The sequence below is a fragment of the Pieris brassicae genome, chromosome Z (genome assembly GCF_905147105.1).
Source record: "Pieris brassicae chromosome Z, ilPieBrab1.1, whole genome shotgun sequence".
Lineage (NCBI taxonomy): Eukaryota > Metazoa > Arthropoda > Insecta > Lepidoptera > Pieridae > Pieris > Pieris brassicae.
In genome coordinates this window covers 4,483,528-4,509,735 of record NC_059680.1, presented here as the reverse complement: position 1 = coordinate 4,509,735, position 26,208 = coordinate 4,483,528, and the positions used below count along the sequence as shown (strand labels likewise).

General features: G+C 32.5%; 1 protein-coding gene across 1 annotated transcript in view; it reads right to left on the bottom strand.

Annotated features, from left to right (window-relative positions):
* LOC123718654 overlaps positions 1 to 26,208 on the bottom strand; it is a 62,246-nt gene that overhangs the window by 34,052 nt on the left and 1,986 nt on the right. Inside the window, exon 2 of the mRNA XM_045675340.1 lies at positions 10,680 to 10,823. Within this exon, the coding sequence (XP_045531296.1) occupies positions 10,680 to 10,823 (144 nt within the window). The remainder of the gene's footprint in view (positions 1 to 10,679; positions 10,824 to 26,208) is intronic.

Genomic DNA, 26,208 nt, shown 5'->3' with positions numbered 1-26,208 from the left:
GACTACCTACCTTTTATAAGAATAATACTGATTTATATATTTACCTAACAAATCTACCAATCGAATACAATTATCACAATATCCGTAGCGATTAATTAAAAATCAATCTCACTGGAGTGAGCGAAGCTCAAAAGGGTGAACAAACAGCCCCACGACTCTTAGCTGTAGCCCTAGCATATGTATCATAATATATATATATATATACGCAGGAGGGTCTGCCTTATGACACCTTAGGCAACAGACCGCACCCTTCAAATTGGAGCAGATGTTCAAGGAACTGGGGAGATTTCTTGTAGTCTAAGAATTCACTTTTATTTTGTATTATTGATTATAAACAAACTAACCTCTGTATGTAATACAAAACACACTAATTAACGCAAGCTTACAGAAATATGACTAGCTCTAGAGAATAATGTTCATTTCGAATTAAAAGTATTATATAATATAACGGTATATAGCCGCACTACAAATAAACAATTAAGCTATGTCGAGTGGACGATCAATAATCTATATAATAAAAATTAATCGCAATACTCAAAAAAGTCAGGACAAATTCCACTAATCTCTATCTAATTGGCTACTGAATCTGACTACTGGCTACTATCTGAGAAAGGCTTTTTAGGAGAGAAACATTGGAAAATAAAGGTTTTCAGTCCTGAAACAGAAACAGTCTCTAAGGGGTTGTATAGTAAAATGTTAAATATGTTGGTATGTAGCCATGTTTGTATTATACATATATATAAAGAATGGCGCAAGCGATAATCCGATATTCCGATTAAATCTATGACATGCATGAATGGTCTGGTCTGCGATTTGGGGCACACAAATGTCATCATTTTATAATTTTTGGTTTATAGAAATTATTATATTTGTAGAAATCAAATACATATCAAATCAATACTTAATAAATAGTATTGGTAACTGTGTACACTTATGAATGTCAATATTAATAAAAGGAAAATATGAATTTACATTTATCAGTTCCCAAAACAAGAATATGTGTAGTATGTATAAATGTATATACAAATAAAAGTTATTAAAATCAAAGGGTGGAAATTAAAAAATGTTGTGAGATATGTACAATCAACATTGTTTATCTCTATCCAGTATTTATCTGGATAAAGATTAATATCATGTTCTCATTTTTAGACTTCGTGTGCACTACATATATTATTTAGCTAGATATAGTTTTATCTTCTGTTTTCTTTAAGTCTGTGCGTAAATAGAGGCGCGTCTATGCTTAAAATTATTTTACATCATAATAATTTGCATAGTAGCTCCTGTGGGGTTTCCTTACATAAGTATTATAAATTAAAAGCATTATGCAAATATCATAAAGCGAGAATATATATTCATCACTCCTACCTATACATTATAAAACTAAATTGTTTGTTTGAACGTTCTTACAGACACTCCTGGTCACAATTGAGAAGTTATTTTTGTGTTTATAGAGAAAAGCAAGTTAACATCGAGGAACAACGGACAGGAGCGAGACATCAATTACAAATTTAATGTTTAATCTAACGCAAAACTTTTGCATCATATGTCAAGGTTTTAAGGTTATCCCTGAACGTTTCGTTTTAAAATAATGTTTCTCTTAAACATTATATTAATCTTTATCCAAATAAATACACTATTTAATTATCGGTGAAAATTCGGTGAAGATTTACAGATTTTAATAAATATTGATGATAATGCGTTTTTAATTAACGTGGATGAATTCGTGGAGAACAGCCAGTATATCATAATCCTATTCACACATGATTCCTAACTTTGATGAATAAAGTTATAAGACGTTGATCAAGAACGGGGAAGCCTTATAATTTGTTGTTAATTTATAAAGGTAACCTAGGAAGTGTTTCTAACAAACTTTTAATTAAAGTCGAGCGTTCCTAGTTTCTAGAACGTTTGGCTTCAAGGTGCTATAACATTGTTTTACAAACATTAATTTTCTTTACTCTTCAAAAGCTGTATAGAATTTGCATGAACAATTTTAATTGTTCTACAGACCTAAACAATATTCACTGAAAAGCTAAATTAAATTTTGTCATATAACAAGAATCTCATTCGACAATATGCAAAATTATTGTTTATTTGTACAAGGGAATTGCCGAGAAGTCATTAACTTTAGTCTACGAAGCATGAATTTTCAAATTTCGATCTTGAGTATTTTTACAACCAACCAAAGATAGACCGGACCACAAATAAATTTAAAGTATATTTATGAATTTGGGGCTACTTTTTAATTTCGCAAACGATAGCGAAAATAATTAATTTTGGAACTGATATAGTAAAGTTTAAGTTCTGTTTAACACTTAAATATTTTACTTAAAAAAATTATTTTGCATATTATTCTTGTTTGTTATATGATATAAAATATTTTTTTAAAAACAAAGGGTACATTCGTAAATTTAAATAGTTGTGATAAATGGTGCATTAATTTGGATAAACATTAATATCATGCTTAAAAATGCCAATCATTTTAGAACGATAACCTTCGGGAATAACCTTAAAACAGACATGATACGTGGGTAACACTGAAAATGTTTAGAACGGGCCAGTTAAAAACATTGCGATGAAAACATTTTTTTGAATTTCAATTTTAGAACTCTTTGATAACCTTTTGGTGGCATTCATTTGCCATTTGTCTTTGTGGATTGGCGGCAAATCTAAAACTCTTGTTACACGTGAAAATGAACCCGAGAAAATTTTCGGTCAATTATTTATTATGACTTTCGTTGTGGGCTTACTCATCAACAAAGCTATGATAGGCTGCGATTGGCATTTTTTAATGAAGCCTCATCTCGTGCCATTATTTAAAATTGGTTTAACGAGTTTAAGCGTGGACGTAGCAATTTCAATAATGATTCGCGTGAGAGACGTCCTTTAACAGCGACTACTGCAGATAGCATCAGTGCTGTGCGACGCATGATAGAAGAAAATAAGACAGTGACCTATCAGCAGATACGGATAAATCCTATGCATTGGTATGAGTCAAGTTCAAAAAATATTACACGAACATTTAGGCATCAGAAAGCTTTGTACCAGATGGATTCCCCATACTTTAACCGAGGACCAGAAACACCTTCGCCTGGACTGGTGAATATTTGACTATGGCAGGTGTCGAGATAATGAGTCATCCGCTATACATATCTGACCTAGCGTCCTGCGACTTTCATTTATACCCAATAACTAAAGATAAAATTTGAGATATTCGCTTTACGAGCCCTGAAGATGTGGTGAAAGCGTACGAAAATGCTATAGAATAGACCCTTAAGAAAGCATGGGCCCCCTGCTTTTCTCAGTGGTACCATCGAATGCAACGAGATGTAGAGAGGAACGGAAATTACTTCGAAAACAATAAAAGTATTGGCAACGTTCTACATTAAGCCGCTTTTCATTTTCTAAACATTTTCAGTGTTACCTAGGTACAAAAGTTTTGCGCTGTTTTAACCATTTACTTTGTAATTGATACCTCGCTCCTGTCTGCTGATAATACGGATAAATCCTATGCATTGGTATGAGTCAAGTTCAAAAAATATTACACGAACATTTAGGCATCAGAAAGCTTTGTACCAGATGGATTCCCCATACTTTAACCGAGGACCAGAAACACCTTCGCCTGGACTGGTGAATATTTGACTATGGCAGGTGTCGAGATAATGAGTCATCCGCTATACATATCTGACCTAGCGACCTGCGACTTTCATTTATACCCAATAACTAAAGATAAAATTTGAGATATTCGCTTTACGAGCCCTGAAGATGTGGTGAAAGCGTACGAAAATGCTATAGAATAGACCCTTAAGAAAGCATGGGCCCCCTGCTTTTCTCAGTGGTACCATCGAATGCAACGAGATGTAGAGAGGAACGGAGATTACTTCGAAAACAATAAAAGTATTGGCAACGTTCTACATTAAGCCGCTTTTCATTTTCTAAACATTTTCAGTGTTACCTAGGTACAAAAGTTTTGCGCTGTTTTAACCATTTACTTTGTAATTGATACCTCGCTCCTGTCCGTTATTAATCGATGTTGCCTAGCTTTTCTCTATCTACACAGAAATAACTTATAACATAAGTGTGACATAAATAAGCGAATCTAGAAACCATGCGTGGTTTTGGAGCCACAAAATGTAACGTAATATTATGTATAGAAACGTTTTCGATACATATTTGTGATGGCTACTCTTTGCGTATTGTTCGTTATTGTCTAATAGCATGGAAATTAACTATAGAACTCAATAAAAGCCTAATGAAATATATGAATTCGTTTCCAAGTGATTTCATAAACGAAAACACCGCAAGAAAAGCGCACCCACGTAACCTCGTAGCGTATTCGCTGAAATCACGATCGGCTCTTTACACAATTGAAATATGTTTATCAGTAAATAACCAAATTAATCGAATGAACGATTTTATTGAGTGAAATTTCTTTTCTCGGAAATGTTCAAAGGAAGATGAATCCTCAGTGTCGGGTACAGTAAAGAAATTAGCTAACTGCTTCATGTAAGAATAATAGTTGTTTGTTTTATTAAATAACATTGAAGAAATACTTCAATACCGTGTTTTATCTATAACGACTATCTTATTCTTTCATTAAGATCTTAAATTAACACCTTTTTATAGGTTTTTCATTGTTTGGTTACCATTATTACATACAAAAACGAAAATTTTACATACAAAAATATTATGCAGGGCCAAAAACAATATAAACAATAAACGTCAAGTAAGAAATTGTGTAAAGAAACTGAATAACGTAACTGATACCCTGAATTTTTTTACCTTATTGCCAAATTTATGATAAAGCTTTTTGCATTTAAATAATAATATAGATTTATAAAGATGTGTGAAGAACAAACTCGATGTTTTCTCGAACCACCAATTCGATTACAGGAAGGGCATTCCTGTTAACATTCTGTTAGGTTTTTGCGCTACATTTTATGTGTTGTTTTACGACTGTGTAATTTGAATTCCAATTTTAATCCTATAGTATTGTTTGTCTGTGTAGACTTTATGATTGCAAACATTGATATGTTATAAGCATCATGTTTGTGCACGCCGTCCACACCTAACATCAAGGACAAACATTGGTTGCAAAATGTATAACTTCTTCTATGCTGTTTTTTGTTGTGTGGCCTTGTTTGCGTGGCTATTTATAAATAAATAAATGGTTTTTTTTAAATTAAATCGTCGTCGTTAAATTTTTACGATTTAATTTTACAGGAATTATCTGTATATGTACCAGGTTTTTACACATCGCAAGATGTCATCTCGAGACAACTTGCAATTTACAATTGGACACGTTTTCTTTTAAAGTAAAACTACTCTTTTCCGGTTAAAAATTTGTTAATAAGTTTTAATTTTATTGAGTTTATATAGATTAGTAGCACAAGAGCAGGTGAGACCTAACTTTTGTTTATTGGATCATCTTCCGTTCGTCTAAGTACCCATTGAGATCCTAGACAAATAGGATACCAAGTAGCTGTGCTAGGAAAAAATAACTAAGTTAAGAAAAACACTTTTTGAACGGATTAAAGCTATGTATTATTATTAAAACTTATAGTTATTTACATAATTCTAAATTTTAATTTTTTCCAACGTTTCGCGTACTTTTCAGCGTGCGTGGTCACCGTGACCACTATGTAAATAACTATAAGTTTTAATAATAATATATGTATTATAGCTTTAATCCATCCAAAAAGTGTTTTTCTTAATGTGTAATTTTAACAAAAGATAATAGTAATAACTAAGTTTTGAAAGAGATTTTGGAAATATAAGGTTTATGCAACCGTTTACATTACCATAATTAATAAATATAAGCAATCATTAATTGATAATTATAACTGAAGCCAGAAATTATATCAGTGTGTCTCTGTGTCTATGGAAGGTTATTCGTGTTATCCTCTGTTCGATTTCCGGCGAGTAATTGCTCCGGGTTGGTACAGATCAGAAATCCTAGATAATAACGGAAATTAATCCACACGTGAATGCGAAATATAAATTAATTCATCATACAACATATATTTATATAACGACGCTCATATGAAAAAAATCAAACGTACGGTTCATTTAAATTTTTTTAAATACATAACATTTGCATCTTTGACTTGTCATGTAATCCAGAACATAAATATAGAAATTTAAGAGGCTTTACTGCTACGTAACTGATGCTAATGCGATTACAACATTAGAAAAGTTATATCATCACTAGTCGGGCAGGTCGGAATTGAATCGATGTTTAACCAGCTATGTAATTATTATTTTGTACCTCAATTTACCTTGATATTTGCGTGTTGTTACCAAAATAATGTAAGCGAGCATTTCACCATGCCTTGCTGATAGTGGAGAAATATTTTCTTAATGTATTTTTTATTATTTTCATTTAAAGGTTGCAGGTGCTTATAAACATTGTGTAATAAAAATAACTTAGCGATTTAAAAGAGTGACAGACACTTTATTGCCTCCACGCCCTTAATTTGAGAACTGGGTCCTGTAATGGAATTCATAAATTGTATTTTGATTTGATTGTTAACGCAAATGAAATTTTTCTTATACAAGCTATCCGTGAGCAAGATTCTATGAGTATGATTCTTGGCGAGTGTAATTGAGTACAATCCTATGTCGTGAAAGGTAGCTTAAAAAATCTTTTACCTTTCCTCGGGGCATAAGTGGGAAGCCTCTTCTAAGCTGATTTATAGACGAAGTAATGTATTCTCTTTGTTTAAGTCTTAGAAAGTAAAATTTGTTTATAATAGTGTTTTTGTTTTTTCATTGAAATAATATATGTATTTGTAGGTGTAGATATGTTTACTATAGTTAATTGTTACTTACAATTAGTTGGTAATTGTCAGTACATTAGTTTAGTATTTCCTTTGGACTCGATAATAAAAGACAAAATGACAAGGGTAATAGTAATATATAAATATATAAAGGTTTCAATATAATTATTTATTTTTATTTATTTACACTTCGTTAGACGACAATATAAAATTTTTTTTAACATAATTAAATCAAAAGGAGGGTAACTGGCGGCCTTATCGCTTTCGAGCGATCTCTTCCAGGCAACCACCGTGAGTAAAGAAAAAATAAATAAATAAAAATTTATTAAATTACATAAGATAGGCAAGTAGTGCAAACTCATGTTATACACATTTATTAAGACAAAACTAAGCTACTAACTAACTTTTAATAGCCTACATCATTTTTAGCGAACGTTTTATGATGAAAGTAGTTAACAATGTGTATGGATTTTTAGCGCTCTTTAAGATTCCCTTAGCTGATGGTTGATACTTATGAAAACGTCTTAATAGACAATATATTGAACTTTAATGGCATTGTTAAAATTGATAACCATAAACTATAGAAGTTTAAAAGTAAAATGTCAAAACCCCGTTTAGGTATATCGAGTATTATCGTTGAAAATCTTTCCCAATTAAACAAAGACAAATAACAGCCTTATAATCCTAAAGCATGAAGTGATTTTAATGGTTTTGAATTCATTACGCCTGGACCTGAACTAATTTCCGTATCTTATTTCTTATTACGTAATACGTGAAACAGTATTGTTGTAATTATTCATAATAATATTGTCCGTCCACCCTTATTAACGCCACTGTATAAACCTGTGTGAATTTCAATTTCAAATCGATAAAGTTAATGGTTATAGTTTTCACTATCCATACGCAGTGTTGTTAAACCTTTGTCCTTTGTGGTGAATTGCAGTGGTGAGCCGCAGTAAATTAATTTGTTACTGGAAGCCACGAACTTGTTTCTCTTTTTCCTTTAAACGTTAGTGTCACCTGCATTTACTGAGTAAATGTTTGTGTCGGTTGAAGTTGTTTTTTTTTTGTTTTTAACTGGCCAGTATTAAATCCATAAAAATGGAGAGATTTTTGATAAAACCTTTTTTGATTGTTGCGCTATATTGCAACAATTTTGACATTTTCCCAATATTTTTTCTGTTGGAAATGTTTTTTTTTTTCAATCATAAAGTGTAAATGTTGTTGTACAATGCTTGTTACATGAGTGCATTTTATATCCGCTTTTAAATAATGATCCAACTAGGAAAGTGCCTTGAAAACACCCCTATAATAATTAATGATTAGTTTATTTTATAGAAGTTAGTGTGTTACAGTTTACAAATAAACAAATATTCAATTTATTTACATGAATAGCTTTGGTTAAAATTTTCTAAAACGTACGAATCCCTACAAATACTGCACATTTGCGGAAACGATAAAAGGCGTCGCACGATTCTTGAAAGCATCTAGCGTCAGATTGGGATACCGTTAAAGGTATTATTGTTGAAATTTATTGACGCGACGACAACCTGTTACTTACAGAAATATAATATTTGAAGAATTTTCACTGCGAATGCGAGAAAGTTGGAAGTGTTAGATTTTTGAATTTCGAAAATCGAATTATTTATTTTATTCATGGTCACACTGTTCGTACTTAAGAATAATAACTAACACTTAAAAGAAATGCAATTAAGGAAACATTAAAAGATTTTTTGACAATATTATGTTTCAAGCCAAACGTTAACTGGTAAAGAAACGAAAGGCAAATTTAATAAAAGAGTTTTTGAAGTGAAACTTCTTTATCGGCGTTGGAAAAATAATTACCGTCACGCGTCGGTTACGCATCACATTTTTCCGTTATTCGCCATCTTTTTCTGGTCCGTCCCTACTACGGTTGATTCTAAGAAATTCGAAGCCATTAATAATAAAAAATATATAATAACGATAACAACGGTAGTAATAATTCTATTACAATTAATGAAATCCTGTAATCATCTTAGTAGAAATAAGGTAAATGAAATAATTGTACTATTTGTATTCATGTCTATGATAATAGAAGCATTTTGTTTATCCAATTTCTGTAAAGTTGCATATAGTACCACATTTTTCGAAAAATAAGATCATAAAGAAGTTTCACTTCTTATGTGTATACACGAACAAATTTTTTTTTATATAAGAGGGGACAAACGGTCACGAGGCTCACTGATGTTAAGTGATACCGCCGCTTATCACATTTATCAGAAGGCAAATGCACCTTGCACAGAAGGAACCTAAGTTGAATTGGTTTAGAAATACTTCAGTGGGCAGCTGGTTCTACATAGCAGGAGTTCGCGGAAAAAACTGCCTTAAAAACGTACAATTGTGGAACAACTGATGTCGAGGTAATACGGGTGGAATATCGTATAAACGTCCGATAATGAAACATTGGCGTGCAGACATAGTGAAATTAGTATAGTTAACGTGTTTAAACCCTCATTGTGGTGAGAGTTTATAACTCTTTATACCTTTGAACGTGTCTTTCTACTTTTCTTAACTTTACCAAAGGAAGAACCGGTATCTCAGTCTCATCACCTGATTTCCAGTCTAGCGATTCCATTTCCATTGAAGCCTGCCTTAACAACTTCAATCGTTTCCTTTTCCAATTCGCAAGAAGTATATACAAACGTATTTCGTGTTTAAGTTGAATATCAACGGTATTTGAATAGTGAAAAACAAGGTGTGGAACCTCAACTAAATGATTAAAAATATTAAAATGAACTAGTTATAGTGAATAATTAATTAGTATTGTCTTTTGTTAAAATAGCAAACACATTAAGAAAAACACTTTTTGAATGGATTAAAGCTATGTATTATTATTAAAACTTATCGTTATTTACATAATTCAAAATTTTATTTTTTTTCCGACGTTTCGCGTACTTTTCAGTGTGGTGTGGTGACTAAAATTTTGAATTATGTAAATAACTATAAGTTTTAATAATAATACATAGCTTTAATCCGTTCAAAAAGTGTTTTTCTGAATTTATTAGGTTACTTAGCTTTACAACGTATGATTACAAGGCAGTCCTTCTTGATGGAACATACATTTTAATTTGACTTAAAATTAGATTCAAAATTTTATTTCAGTTAATGTTAAAAGACCTACATGTACCGTTGTCTTAAATATTGTCAAAAATTATTTATTCATATAGGTAACACAATGTACACAAATGAACGTAAAAAAAAGAAATGTACATAAAATGCTTCAAATTTTACATTTACTGCCACTACTCAAATCAAGGGCGTAGAACGGAAGAGAAGGATTGCCAAGTTTTTTTTTGGAGCTGCAACCATTACACCATGTTCCACATGACATCAGCAGAAGGCATGGTGAGGCACTAACATCACCGCATACACGAATTCAAGTATAACCAGTCACCACAAGTTTGACCTGTACACGAGTATCACGCATGGCCAGCCATCGGCCCCTCGCCATATTTTAGGGAGAGAGACAACCCAACGCATGGACATATTCTTATTTTTGTGTTTTATTTTCTAATCGTTTTAAGACACGGTGTACACATTAACCATAAATTTAAATTTTCTCACAAAGTTAATGTAATTCTTTGAGATTTTCTTATCTTATTAAGTCGCCAAAAATTAACCATTTTGCTATTTTCGATGCACTAATATGTGATTCTTGGATCCAGCAAATGCAAATTCAAAGACCAGAGAAAATAACAGTATAAAAAAGTAGTTAAAATGAATAACAACTGTAATCCACAAGTGCATGAACGATAAAGATATTAAATATATAGCTCAATTTAAGATACAATTAATTTCATCGTTTCAAATACCAAAACCTTTTCATGCATGGAAGGAAATTTTTGCAATATAACATACCTTCAATAGGTGTAGTTTGTTGACTAGAGTTGATCCTTGGTCTTTCTTCGCCAGCAGCTATGTGCTTGCCCGTGCGTCGCGCTATTGGCCTTAGTTCTCGGTCTACATCACTACCTTCCTCCTCTTCGTAGTTGTGTTCGAGACCTAGAAAAAATATAATTCGTATTTTATTATGTTTAAACATCATCCACACATTTCGAAATGTAAGTCGAATTTATGTCATAAGAGTCAATACAAATATAAAATAATCACTTGTACAGAGTCATCCATTAAATTAACTGCAATAATTACTTTTGTAAAGAACACAGCAGCGCAGTTAAAATGTAATTAAATTTTTAAGAAACATTTGCGAAGCATCTTTTTTTAAAATGATCAATCGCCATCGCTTAATACTATCAGCTTAAGATTCAGAGTCGAGACTGTGTCTCCCATATGCCAAAATCCAATACGAGAGACTTTCTTAACGCTAAGACTTTCTTAAAAAACAGAGCTAAAACGTAACAGTCGCAATCGCTTTCCCGTTTTACGAAAAATGGCCTCAATTAAAGATTATAAAATATACATACTTAACGATGTAAAATTACTCCGACTTATCCCTTATCGTTGTAATTAATACGTACTTGTATTAACTAGTAAATTACGATATTCAATATAGGTTCAATACGCCTGTTATTGATAGGAAATAGAGCGGAAATAATTTTATGTTTCTGAATGTATTCAATGATTCGAGAAATTATATTATTTTCGTTTACTAAGCTTGAAATTATAAATTAAAGGAGAAAGATCCTTCATACAAGGTTTTTACCCAAAAGGTATACAATTTATTACTTATACACATACAGCACTCATAACATTATTCTTTAGTGTATGTATTTTTATTTATTACAACTAATCTCTTGAAAAATGCTCTAAAATAAATATCGAATATAAATTATTTAATCAACTGATCGTTTTTAGAATAATATGAAAAAGTTTTATTGAGTCAATCCGTGGTAGCGAACTATCTGTACACCGGTACCTATTTCAGTAAAAGACTCGCCGTTTAACAAGTAATTTGTAAAAACAACGGAATTTCAATTAAAATTTAAAATTGTATTGTCATCGTATTACCGTGTCTTTCTTTTAATTTTTTTTTTATAATAGCCACGGTTCGTTTTTTATAGTTCTTAGTCAGTTGAAATAAGGCAAAAGCCCTGAAAATTTTATGTTCTTCGGAGTTTGTCAGTAAGGTAGATCACAAAGACTCTGAGAACTATCCTTTGTAACTTAAAAAAAAGCCAGTGTCAGCCATTATAGTTCACAATTTGATTATAATTTCGCACTAACAAAGGAGTTATTGAATGCATAGCAATATTTTTTGTCTAGATATGCCGAAGTAATATTCTGTTCTCAAATGATACGTTGATACGCGATTCAAAACCAAGCTTTGACAAAAAAAATCGATTTGTATGCCCAATGAATTTTTATTACTTTTCCGACGAAAAACTTTCAATAACGTTTTTGGGCTTTAATATTTCTGAATATAATTTAGACCAAATTAATGTAAGAACCGCCAACGTATTATCAGCAAATTAATTAATTACTGTGTTCGTCAATGCGTTGCGCTATCAAATTGCGGATAAACCAATAATATTAATATCGCGTATTCAATGTATGTTCACAAAAGGCCTACACCATTAATACCTGTAATAATTAGAACAACAAGTAATTATTACGACGTTAATATTGTTACGTATATGTTTGCGATATATATTTCCTTCTAATATGTTACAGTGCCTATGCTGTGTCACACGAGCAAAATAAATATACTTTAAACTGAGCAGCTGCTACTATACATTGCAATTGCATGCAATGCAATTTTATATATTAGTTATTTTATTTATCAATCTTTAAATCCCCATTAATCTACACCTCTGTAGTAACATTTAGTAATCACAAGAAAAAGCATAGTGAGTAAACTGATATGGCTTATTAGAGCAAAAATACAAATGATCTGAAGCCCAGATCTTAAAGATGTGCCAATTTGTTAGTGCTATTTAAAACTAAACGATTGTTATGTATGTTACATTGATTTTGAAATATCGTAACAAAAAAGTGGTATTCTAAACAAATTTGTATTTTAAATTGGTTGTTAAGAGTTAACACAATAAAATTTATTTAATAAAAGGAGTTAAGTGCGCGTAACAATTTAGCCTTGTAATCATTTAGAACAAGCCACCGCTTAGGGTTGACGTTTATATGCCAAAGTTCGGTATTTTGTAATGTAAACTAAGTCTTAGGTGTTTGCTTACTAAATCGTTTCATTTGAACCGTAACAAACTTGTTTTCCAATTTGAAACGATACTGGAGAAATTTTCTGTGTGGGGTAGTAGCAACCTTGTTACGTCTAACCCTACAAAGTCAGGTTTGTTCGTTTTCTGCCTAGAAAGATCCTTTTGTTGTGTCTCCTCAATTTCTTGCTCTCCTGGGTTGGTGATTATAAAATAAAACCAGTCTACAATTCTGTTCTGAACATTGTAGAGCTGTACAACGTGTGCAGCTCTACAATGCTCAAGTACGACCTCATATGGAATACTGCATAGCCCTACACAACACACGCAGCTTTTTGGAATCCAGTTTAGCTTTTTTTCCAGATGACTGGTTTTATTTTATAATTACCAACCCGGGAGAGCAAGAAATTCAGCACATCTCTGGGCTGGTGCTCGCAATTATCAGCTCCTTCCTTTTGATTATATTCACCGAAAGGCTCGTCGAATTATCAATTTGCAATGTATAACTCATCGGCTTCATTCTCTCTATGCAGAGGTATTGCATCTGTTTGCGTTTTCTATAAAGTGTACTACGATGAGTGTTGTGAATAATTGTTCGGGTTGATTCCTGACGCCTCGTTTCAACACCGGATGAGCCGTGTCAATTCAAAATTTCATCAACATTACCTTGATGGATGTCTTCCACAAGCCATTTTTTATTGCGAACTAGCAAATTGTGGAACTGTGGTAGTCTTCAATTCTTCGTATCAACTTTGGTCTCCGACAGTCCACGGGCCTTATTTGTAGGTCGAAATTTCCAGAACGAAAACGTTGGAATCATATACCCACCGTGTCTTTTTTACGACACCGCCGCCATACACATCATTAATTCTTCGAGCATTCTCTGCAGCACTGGTGCTACGGTGGAGCTCGTACTCGTAAATAACGGGATATTTCATGTTTTCCATTTTAGATTAAAGTGACGCAAGAAGAAGAAAAAAAATTAAAGCGGAAAAATGAAATGAGTTATGGTTTTCGAAAATCAAATGCACGAGTAAATAGCTGTAAAAATTAAATTTGGAATTCCTAACCTAAGAGTTGATATTTGAGGTCAAAGTGTCACGACAAGACGTCAATTTCAAACGTTCCTAATAAAATCATAAAACATATCCACTAATTGAAAGAATACACTTTTTAACCCGATTGAAGCTATCTTAACAAAAGACAATAGTATATACACTGATATATTTCTAGTCTACGGATAAGGAAGCGAAAAGTAAACTAGATTGTATATAAAAAAAGAAATAAAGGCAGTTACAGTTGTAAGAAGCATTTACGAGAAAGAATATGCATCAACAATACAGATCATTAGTAATAATCAATCATGAACTTTGGTAAATAAAAGTAGAGTGACAACCCTAATATTGTGTCTGATTAACAATAATTGGCTGCTGTCACTTGTATTCTATGTGATAATTGCTTCGTTAACTATAGGATTAATAAATTTACATTTTATAAAAAAATATGCACATTAAAACTTATTATGGTACTTATTTATTTATGATACTATCGAACTATGTATTATTTTTATCCTTAATATACTTTATACTCCATATTGGCTTTTAAATTAAATAAATAAATTATTATCGAATTTGTTCGTAGCGGGGCTGTGAACGTGTGCTCAGGGTTGAGTCACACAGCCACTAGGAAATTCCTTACGCATACCTTCACACCACTGCCTTGTGGTATAAGGTGGATTCATTACTGTGCATATCCACTAAAACCCTACGGCGCCACCACCATTCGGCGTAGGCAGGACTCGGTAATGGACCTTGACACAGCAAGGACCATATTCTTTCGCCTTAGTTTGTAGAGCTGATGAAGGTCAGCATCGCTTCTTTTGGACGAATGGACCCCTGTACCCCGCTGTAGCGTCTTTGCAGGATAACAAAAAGCGACACGCGGTGGAGCGGCGATGCGGATGAGTTGCGGGATCGACCTTCCTGGCCCTCTCCGCCTCATCTTTTTGGCGCATGACGGCCTTGCAAAATCTTAAAATTTATTACTGTCTGCGCTTGAACTACTAAGATAACTGCTATAACCTACATTATCAATGCAAAATGTCAAAAAAACATAACCATACTCCAACGGTGTATCATTATACACCGTGACTTTACGATATTCATCAAATTAACACGGTCGTTACTAGATGTTACAGTTTTTTTAAAAGTAATGGGTAAATGTTTATCTATTTTTCTTTTGAAATGTAAGAAACCCTCTCCCTCACTCTATCATTATTCTCTATTATAACTATAACTATAAATTTATTTTTATACATATATATATAATAATCTATAGTTATAGTCAAGTCCTGTAAAAACTGAACGGACCAAGTATTGTCTTTTGTTAACATAGCTTTTAATTAAACTTATAATTATAATAATACATAGCTTCAATCCGGTAAAAAAGTGTTTTCTTTCAATGAAAGGACAAATATACGGCAAATTGACATATGGACATAACTTTGCAGTGTTGTGAAAATGTGTGTAATGGTGGATTTGGTAAATCATAGAACAGTTTCTTTTCACGTATGTAACTTGAATAACGTTGTGGTTAATGAGATTTTCCTTTGAATAATTGTAATGTAGAGGGATGGTAAAACTTGCAGAGTTTCTTGCCCTTTCTTCTCAGAACAAGGCCTCCTGGTAGTTTTGCGAACTGATGGCGTAGTCTTGCTCTTTTGTTAATTTGTAAACGTTTTTTACATTCAAAAGCATGCGCTAAGACGCATTTAAACTGAATAAACGTATTTTGATTTTGATTGATAATAGATTATTGTTATCGAACTATTATATGACAATGAGAAATTCTTTTATTTTATTCATGCTCATATCACAAACGAGTACAACCTTATGAAAAATGTAAGGAAACGTATGAAAATCGCAAGAGAACTAACAAATCAGGTGCAGCGATAATCGAGTAGCCCCCGATATAGTGACACATAAATACTCTTCGACTCTTTATATTTGTAGAAGGCGCATAGGTCCGCCGAGTGTATATATTAAAAACAATGTAAATTCCATTCGAAAGAAAATAACAATAATTTTGTCATCACAGTTATCCTGCGATCCTAGATGATTGCCCTAAATAAATAAATTGGATGAAATTTTAAAGGTTAGCGTTGACTTTCAAAGCTTTTCCGATGCTGATATAGATAAAAAGAATGAAATGGTTAATCATGACGAAGATTACAAAACTGTCTTTATTTTTAGTTTTAGGTTGATGGGTCTTTATGATTTGTCTACGAATAAAGTAAGTTTAGTTCGAATTGCTCAGCCATACTTGGGATAACACATCAAAGATGGAAGATAATAGCGAGTCTGAACGAATTCAAAACTAACGAGAAAAGAGATCCAATTTGATGTTCTCTCTGGCGTTGCCAAACAAATCAACAAGTTAAAATAGTTTAAATTTATCCTAGCATTTTTTACAATAAATATTATACCGGCTACAGTGAATTCGTTTTTAGATTCTTTTTATTTTTGTAATTTAGATTTAACCACATAAAATCATACACGTGAAATTGTATAAGTGTTATTGTCTATCAAAAAAATTAAAAGTGAATATAACTAATAATAAACTTATATTTTACAATATGCCATTGTTAATAAAAAAGAGCCTAGCCACATATTTTGATTAAGCTGTAGAGTTACAAGGCTTTATATAAAATGTAATACTTTTAAAAAAATATTTCGACTACATCAGAGCCACGAGAGCGAGACAGTGCATTTATTACGCGTCTCACTATGCAAATTTTAAAGCAGCGTCGATTTCGTGAAGGGAATCTAATGGGCTACCATAATGTGCGCGCGCAGCCGTCCCATATACCCGACCTGTCCGATGCTATCGCCAACTACAATTTGGCTGTCTACGTGTCTACAAACCTGCTATAGATCCTCTTAACAAAAGTTAAATTGTACTTCATGAACTTTATGTCATAATATTATAACAAAGTTTAGCTAATAAGTAGATTGCAATTCGTTTTTTACGTTTACATGCTTCACCACGTAGGATTATAGCGTACCTACTTAATCTATGGAAGAATCTCCGTGCTTAAAGCGCCGAGATAGCTTTCACAGACACACCGATGCATGAATCTTAATCCTACATTTGTGTTTAAGTATTAGCATTACACATTACATACATTATTATCTTATAAAAAACATATATAGTTTTATTTTTTGTATAAAGAACTTAAACTTTAAGACGAAAATCGCTTGAAGTTCAATTAAGAAAACTTCGAAGCCTCTTTTTATTGTGCAATAAAAAGAAAATTTTCAAATTAATTATTGTTAGGGAAAAGCGTTTCAAAGAAATCTTATGTCCAGTGCCAGGGTCTTGAGTCAGCTTAATTCATTGAGTTTCATAAAATATTTTATAAGAAAATTACAATCTTATAGAAAGAAGTCAGGACTTAATAGGAGCGGTCTTTCAAAAACTTAACAATAATATAAAAAAAATAATTTCCGTACGTACGCCTCTCAGCGATCCGACCCAAGTACTTTGAAACACGCGCACATGCTACTAGCAGTGATGTACAGGCCATTTCGGATATCAAAACGGCCTATCTTTATACTTCTAAAATGGCTTTATTACAGTTTTAACATTTGACTTTTATATATCAATGTTTTAATACAGATTTAAACATGTGGGATGTGTGTACTATTAAAAGAGAAAGGCCAGAGCAGCAGTTCGTAGCGATCAATTTATATATATTATCTCTAGCAGTCACTGTCTTTTAAACAATTAAAAGTGAAACTTCTTTATCGGCGTAGGAGAAAAATTTACACGTTTTCTAGTCCCTACCATGGTTGATTGGAAGAGATTCGAAGCCATTAATAACAAAAATATATAATAACGATGATAATTTTATTACAATTAATGAAATTCTGTAATAATCTTAGAAGTAATAAGGTAAAATGAAATAATTGTATTATTTGTTTTCATGTCTATAATAATAAAAGCCTTTTGTTAAACTTTATCTATTTTAATATATGTAAAGTTGCATATAGTAGATCATTTTTCGAAAAATAAGGTCATAAAGAAGTTTCACTTCCTACGTGTGTACACTAGTACACGAACACATTTTTATTTATTAGTCTGTTACTGAAACCGAACCCCGGCTTAAGGACAAAAACTGTTACACGCAATACAATATTTACTCTTAAGATTTTAATACTCAAACACGATTAAAAGTACATATTAATTTCCGTAATTCTACAGTCCAGTTTTATTCACATAAAGTAAAAATATTTTTCATACCGATATTCGTTATAACAATTCCTTGTTAAATGAAATACCTGCAATGCAGTGAATCTTTTGAACGCACTGACTGTGCCCCGTGGAGAAAAATTAAGTTTTACTATTTTAGATTTCACTTTTGTTTTCGCTTCATTTAATTCAGTGCATTGTTCATGCAGATTATTTTGATTCCTATTCACAAATATTATGTTAACTATTACATAAAGACTGAAAAAATAGTAAAAAACAATAGGACGAAAAGTAGATTTGTACCAAACTTTTACTGATATTTTATATACAAAAACATCGCGGTTGCAATAATATGTACGATATGATGTACTGTAATTAATGTGGAGAATATATTGTAATGTTCAAATATTAGAATCAAGATGGCCGCCTTTTACCCGTATGGCGTGTCTATGGCAAAATGTACTTTTGTAGTACTAAGAGGAGCGACAAACAACAGGTTCTTGGGGTTGAGAATCTTCAACTAAAAACGGCGATTGTTTAACAGCACCGCTTGTCGAACACGAGTGAGTGTGTCGAAAGTTAATTGTCCACAGAAGGCACAGATCGATATAACGAACATATCAGTTTTATTCATTTAATTATTGGACCTAAAATAACCAATTCTCGTTAGTATAATAGGGAATATTTCAATGAGGACCTAGAGCGATCGAACTGCTCGCTCCGGATGACAATGGGAAGCTGTCAATTCTGCCCCGGATCTTTCATGCTCGTGGCTGACAAATACCCTTATACACTATAACATTTTCCGCGTAAATGGCTAGTTCAGTCGATCTGTCAATAAAGGTTAGCTGCTTTGAATCACACTGGGGGTGACAATGTTAAACGAAAAGCGCTGTGACATTGCTTTTGGTCAACAGCATATCTAGTCCTTTTAGATACACGACCTGATATGTTACGTAATTCCGTCACTTTGGACAATCACAATTGAACACAACGCTTCGTCTGGAGAACTTTACGCATATTAATACCCCAATTCTCTTATTAAGTACTTGTTAATCTATTTCTACATTATTTTCATTCCAAATTCAAATCAAAATATATTCCATTATGTTCGTATGGAAATATGTTAATTAATCGAATAACGGTCAAATGCCAATGTGACGAATGCGGTAAGCATTTCAATGAAATTTCAGATGCCTTTGTTGATACATGCAAACAGTTATTTCATTAAACTATTCTGTTGTATTAATTGATGTGTAATGTGCTAATTGGTACAACTCACTGCCGAGAATGAAACGATTGATCTTAAAATAATATTATACTGATAAATACGAGTTTTTGTAGACAGAAATATTTGTAACTTTAAAAACAATTGTCCCCGGCGCTTACGCCCGCGTTAATATATAGCTCTAGAATATTCCCGTGTGTGCAACATGTTTGTTGACTCAACGTTTCTATTTGTTGTTGTTTTATTTATATAGACTTCAAACTCCTCCAAACCCAAAAAATCGATCTATCAGTTCCTCAGTTCACAATATCACTAAAGATTCGTAGAGGTTTGAGGTTTGCGGTTTACTATATTTTACAAACAAACAATGTTCATCAATTAAAATCAAAAATCATTTATTCATATTGATAATTATGTGCACTTTAGCGAATCAAGTGCATAGAGCGGGCGAGATGAACTGGAAAGACACTCTCCGCAGCTCTTCTTAATCGATTTCTTTAATAGTCTGTTTTCATATAATATCTAGTAAGATCAGGCTTATAGACTAACAGATTAAACTTATTAGCTACACAATTTTTTTTAATGTAACGTGAAAATTGTAATGAAAACTTATTCTTATAAATTCAATACGAGTTGTAGTTCCCGTTCCAGGTTTAAAAAGATCAACTTACGAAAGAAATCCGATAAATTTACAAAGTCTAAATTGTTTGCGAATAATACCTGCCTGCATTCAATTGAAACGGGGTTTATTCGTTACATTTTCTTTGATATAAACTTTTAAACAACTGATTTGCTGGTATACAACTTGTTTTAAACGTAATCACATTTATTGTTCTATTTAAATAATATGGGCATATTAGTAAAAGTACAAGGAAAACTATACAATTAAGAAATAATTTCTTCCATACAAACAAATTGAGGCAAAATGAGTCAATAAATTTAACACCCTTGCAAATTCATTAATATCAGACATCGGTGAAGAACGGCAATGCCGCACTTTGGCGTTATAGTTCCGTAGGATGAAAATAATATGGTCATAAATATTATCGCTAAGTGCACTTGTACCAAAATCATAACAAATTAAGATTAAAACGATACCATTGTTAATTTTTATATGTTCGGAAGTGTCGTATAAATATTTAAATTAATCTCAATGTGTGCCGTGCTACCTATAAAGTTGTGTTTTAATTGTAATTGATATCATAATTACAGCTATAATAGCAACCCATAACTTTGTGATTATTAGAATCAAAAAACATGTCTTCAAAGCTACAGCTTTATCTTTTGCTAGGAGTGAAAAATTGCCTTGAATTACCTAGATTAGCGAAAAAGTTAGTTCATATTAAATAATATACATTTACTTTAATATTCATATTTAATAATATACATACAATACGTTTAATCACATGTTGGAAATAGGGTCAACTTATTGTAAAAATCAAAATAATATGTAGCCACAAATGATTGTGTGAACTTGACACAAAAAGAACTTACAGTTTACCTAGTTGTAATGGCAAGCCGTGCGCGCCGCGCTACTAGTTTTCAGCGATATCCATGTAATCGCGATGTCTAAATAGTAGAAGCTAATAGTTTATATCGGCCGAGCCGAATGAGACCTACGAACTCTATATTAATATACGAGTAACTAAATAGCGTTTAAATCAATAGATCTAGAATTAGATACCGATATTGTTGTTATGAATACACTGAGACATATTAAATAAATAAATAGGCAGTTGTTTATTTTCGGGAAATGTTTGTTTTTACTGCTGAACTTATGCGTGAAATTTGTAATGACCAATACAAATGCCAATTAAAAAAACATGCTGGATTGGGTAATATATAGGAAATATGCAACTTGACTGGAGTAGGCATTATACGGTAAACAAAAAATGTTCTATACACAAAATATAATCTGGAAAAAGTTGAACGTATTCAACCAGAGATTTTTCTTAGAGATGCCTCGAGATTATTATGCCGATTCGTCTTTCTCAAGATGCATCGCAGGTATTTATTTACGATTTTACTTTCTTGTTTATTTATTTCTTATTCCTTATTTTCTTTGACAAATGAAAATGACTTTCTTTAATTGTTTATATAAGTCACATATTTATGTATTTATATTAACATATTTTTTATATTTTCGTAACATACTAGTTATTAAATTTAATCACATAGATGTGAATCTTAATGTTAAATAAAAACATCCGTTACAGGGAACCTTTATGCTGGCAACATTCCTCGCTGTTTTGCAATGCTTAAACGTTGAGAGCACAAGCTTAGGGGTCACCTTAAATCTTTAATGAGCGCCTGTGCACTGGCATCCCTTGGGGCGCGTCTATTCCAAAGGGAAAAGGGAAAATTATAAATAAAAAATATTATTAATAAACTCAAGCTTAAACGTATACGTTATCCGATATTTACGTGACATCCACTCCGCGTGTATCTGCAGTCCATGTATTAATCCGTGTAACCCATCAACAAGACATGACGCATATATTAGCGTAAATGAATACTGAACAGTCTTCAAGGTCATAGATTACAATTACGCAAATAGAAAGTAAATTATTTTAGTGAATTATCCTCGAATGCACACTTTAGCTAACAATGCTCATAGACAATTTGTCAATGTATTGGTGCATAGTTTACGAAGTGAACACGTGTATAACTCTAGACTGTGAGTACGTTACCCTATAGTGACTTCTGACGGTCACCTTATGTTACAGAGGGCAGTGACCTCAAACCTAAATGTCCTAGGACTAGACTAGACGGTGTCTACTTTTATAGTACTTCTTTTAATGAAATTTTAATTCTTCCTTTGTCAGAGATATTAGTTGAGCGTATTACGAAATTCCTTGCGAAATTGCTAAGTTACGAAGATAAAATTTAAAACATAATCACCGTTATGTCTTCTTAAACATTAATAAACCGATTCCAGATACCACACAGACCCCATGGCACATTAATATTTTAGAATTGGAAAATGATGGCGAGTATGTCAGACAAGTATTTGGAGGAGGCCTTCACTCCGTCGGAGGTCGTCTCAGTAGACGTACCAGTGTATTAAAAATAGTGACATGAACCTTAAATAATCCTAATTACGTACACAACAAATATAGGCAATTTTTTTTAATGTAATAGCAGGCAAACGGGCAAGAGGCTCACCTGATGTGAAGCGATACCGCTGCCCATGGACACTCACATTGCCAGAAGGCTCGCTAGTGCGTTGCCGGCCTTAAATTTAATTAAAATTAAAAAGAATTATCAGACAATTTCTGATCCTTAAATATTTCCAAATATCGAACCCCAACGTAAAAGTTTTGCCGACAAGCACTCGCATCATACTTGTTATAAATATTTTTATTAAACAATACCAAATACTATATAATGTTTATTAACACCTTACATTGTATCTAAGATAACAGAATCGTTATTGTCTTCACCATACACTAATTGCTTAGTTAAACCAATAATTGGTTCAAATTACCTTGAATAATTACGAACACATATAGCTATCGTATTACATAGTAACAATTCGATTATCCATATGTATTTGCCAGTTTAGCAGTGTTGGCCTAGTGGCTACAGCGTGCGACTCTCATACCTGAGGTCGTAGGTTGATCCCGGCTGTGCACCAATGGACTTTCTTTCTATGTGCGCATTCAACATTCACTCGAACGATGAAGGAAAACATCGCGAGGAAACCGGCTTGCCTCAAAAAGTCAACGGTGTGCGTCAGGCACAGAAGGCTGATCAGCCTTGCCTATAAGATTGACGAACAGATACAGAAGGTATATATGTTTCATGATACAGAAAGTATCTGAGGCTCAGACCCAAAAAGCTTGTAGTGCCATTGATTTATTTTTTGAAGTTATACTTATTTTGGCGCGTTAGGGAAAAATGATGGGAGTAAGCGCGCGCGCACACCGTCACAAAACCAACACCCTGAAGTTAGTATAGTCAACATTTTAAAATAAAAAATGTCATATAAATGTAGAATATTATTTTGTAATATTTTAATAAACTTTATTTATATATATAAACTAGAATTATATAGTTCATAATAACGCATTAGCGTTCGTAAAAATTTACTCTCATCATTTTTCCCTAACGCGCCAAAAGAAGTATAACTTCTAACGTGTGTACTTATGACACACACATGTTTTTTTTATTTTATTTTTCAGTATGCCTATACACTTGGCAACTCTAGACATTTATACAAGTCTCAAAGTACCAACGAATAGCTCATAATTTTCGAAACCTTATGGGCCTGCCTAGTTTCCGTAGCATTGTTTCTGTTCGTCGGAAATGTTCCTCAATAATGCACTCCTTTGATACAGACTTTATCTCCTTTGACAGTTGTAGCAATACTATTCTTAAGAGTCTGGCTGATAGGATTGTCGGCAATTTATAATAAAAGGATAGCTATTGTCGTACATTTTTTTATTATTATTTTTTCACCTATATTTTTATAATTTAATGTTTTGGTTTAATTTTGCCTTGTTTGTCATGTTTGCCTATAAGCGCTTGTCACATACATATTGTATGTTTTCTTGTACCAATGTATTAGTGGGCCGAACATTGGCACGCTTTTACAAATTAAATAAATTGTATACCAATTCGGATTGAAATGAAAAAAATACTTTATAAATAATACGTATAATAATACTGCGGTACTTTGTAGTTCCCAACCGCCGTTTTGTATGCATTTTCGTAGCAGTTTGTAAGTAGACATTCGTAGCACTGAGGCTTAACTTCCAGATCGCTTGGTACACAAATTCTACATTGAGCACAATATGCTTGCCAGTATGAAAAATAAAGTGTTTTAAAACTTGGCTTAAAAAGCGTTATGGTGTAAAAATATAATTATTATTTGCAATCCAGTTTTAAATTTACCACTTGCTTTGCGAATAAACGATTCATTATTAAATTACTTATAAAATCCATAATTAAACGTCAGTAACACGACGACGACGTAGCCTGCTTGTAAATAATATCTTGGCGTATTCTAATACTGTACTGGTATTATTTCGTCGGAGACTTTTTTTGATAGAAATAAAATATATGTTGTGTAATCTAAGAATGATAATTAACACGTTTAAAACGAATACAGCATCGCCATTTTGCCTAGAGAAGCGTTTTGGCGGGTAGTTGATATTTTCCTTTGAACCGTATAAAGTGAAACAGATACGCAAATAGGACTGATCTTCAAATTAATGAGTACATATTATATATTATTTCGAATCGCTGGGAAAGGGATGAGTCTTCAACAACTCGAACCGCTCTTCGTTGAATACGGTCAAGAGGAAGAAGCTGTTACTGGGTTAGAACTTCATGTGGGTCTGAATATACGCTTTAGGGACTTTAAGAAGAGTGTCTTCGAAAGGAGGAGTAGCAACAAAGGTTGATTTTTTTTCGCGGAAAACGCCCAGACAAAAGTTTGTTGCGGTACTGATCGAAAACTGCCCGAGAAATACCTGCATGGCTCTTAAAGATTATCCACAGTGCTGTCGTCCGTGTAATATACAAAACCGTTTATGAGCTTATTATTTATTATTTCAATGCAAGTTTTAATATTAAAAGTTCGATTCTATCAAATTTACAGAATCCATTCATATTTTGTCAATACAAATAAAATGTATTTTAAATCTCGTTCCACGTTTAAATATTCATAAATGAGTTGCTACGAGAGTTTGGCTATTTTAAATTCTCATATGTTGAATAAAAATGTAGGGCAATTTTTGTTCATTTACACTCACGTGAATGTTTTTACTTTTTTATAAGTAGGAAAAAGATTCGAGCGCTTACGATAAAACTACATAAGTATTAGGTACTTACTTGACTCCTAACATTGTGTGGCTAATGGTGCATTATGTGATAAACATAAAATGTAACGGATAATTTTTTGAGAGTCACAAAACTAGCGGCAAATGGTCGTATATAATAAACGCAGCGTGTTCAAACTCTAGTATTTTATGCCACTTCATTCGAATGCAAATATATATCTGGGATATAACCTGAATATCGTTAACAAAAGTGAACAACAGTTAAACGCTGGCGAGATCCTAAAATATTCCAATTGTAGGCTTTCCTAATGTGCTGAATATATACTGATAATTCATCTTTGGTTTAATTTGAAAATGCATTCAGATTTCCTCTGTTATCTTATCAGTTTAGGTCTGTAACGGATATATGGTATTAATTTATATGTGAAATTGTTGTTAATGTTTCAGTTGTTGGTGTTTTGTCGTTCAATCTTACGTTTACGTTTTCTTGCCTAATGAAGTTGAGTAAATTATGTATTTTTTTCACCTTATAATCGGCGTTGGAGACGACCTTTTTCTATCACCGAAGTGTAAGATTCTTATTTTAATTTCGATAGTAGTAAAAGGCTTTTATTAATATTATTATTAATTCGTCATACGACATTGTCTTTTTTGGTTGGCTGGCGAAACGTATAGACAATGTATACCAGAAGAAGACCAAAGTATATTCAAACAATTTGTATGACTCAAAACTTAGCTGTTCGCTAAGTTTTTAAGACAAAAGAATGGCGGAAAGTTTCTAGCCAGTTCTTCTTACACGCTCTACGCGCTTGACTTTAAGAACTGGTAAATTTAAATTTAGAATTAATTTAACGTCTTTTCTGACTTTCATAAGTGTACTTTTTACATATATCAATAAAGTTATTATTACTTTGACTTAGAATATCTAATTCTTATAGTGTCGCCTCCTTTTGGTTGGTTGGCGATCATCTTCTGACTTGGTGTTATGACTAAAC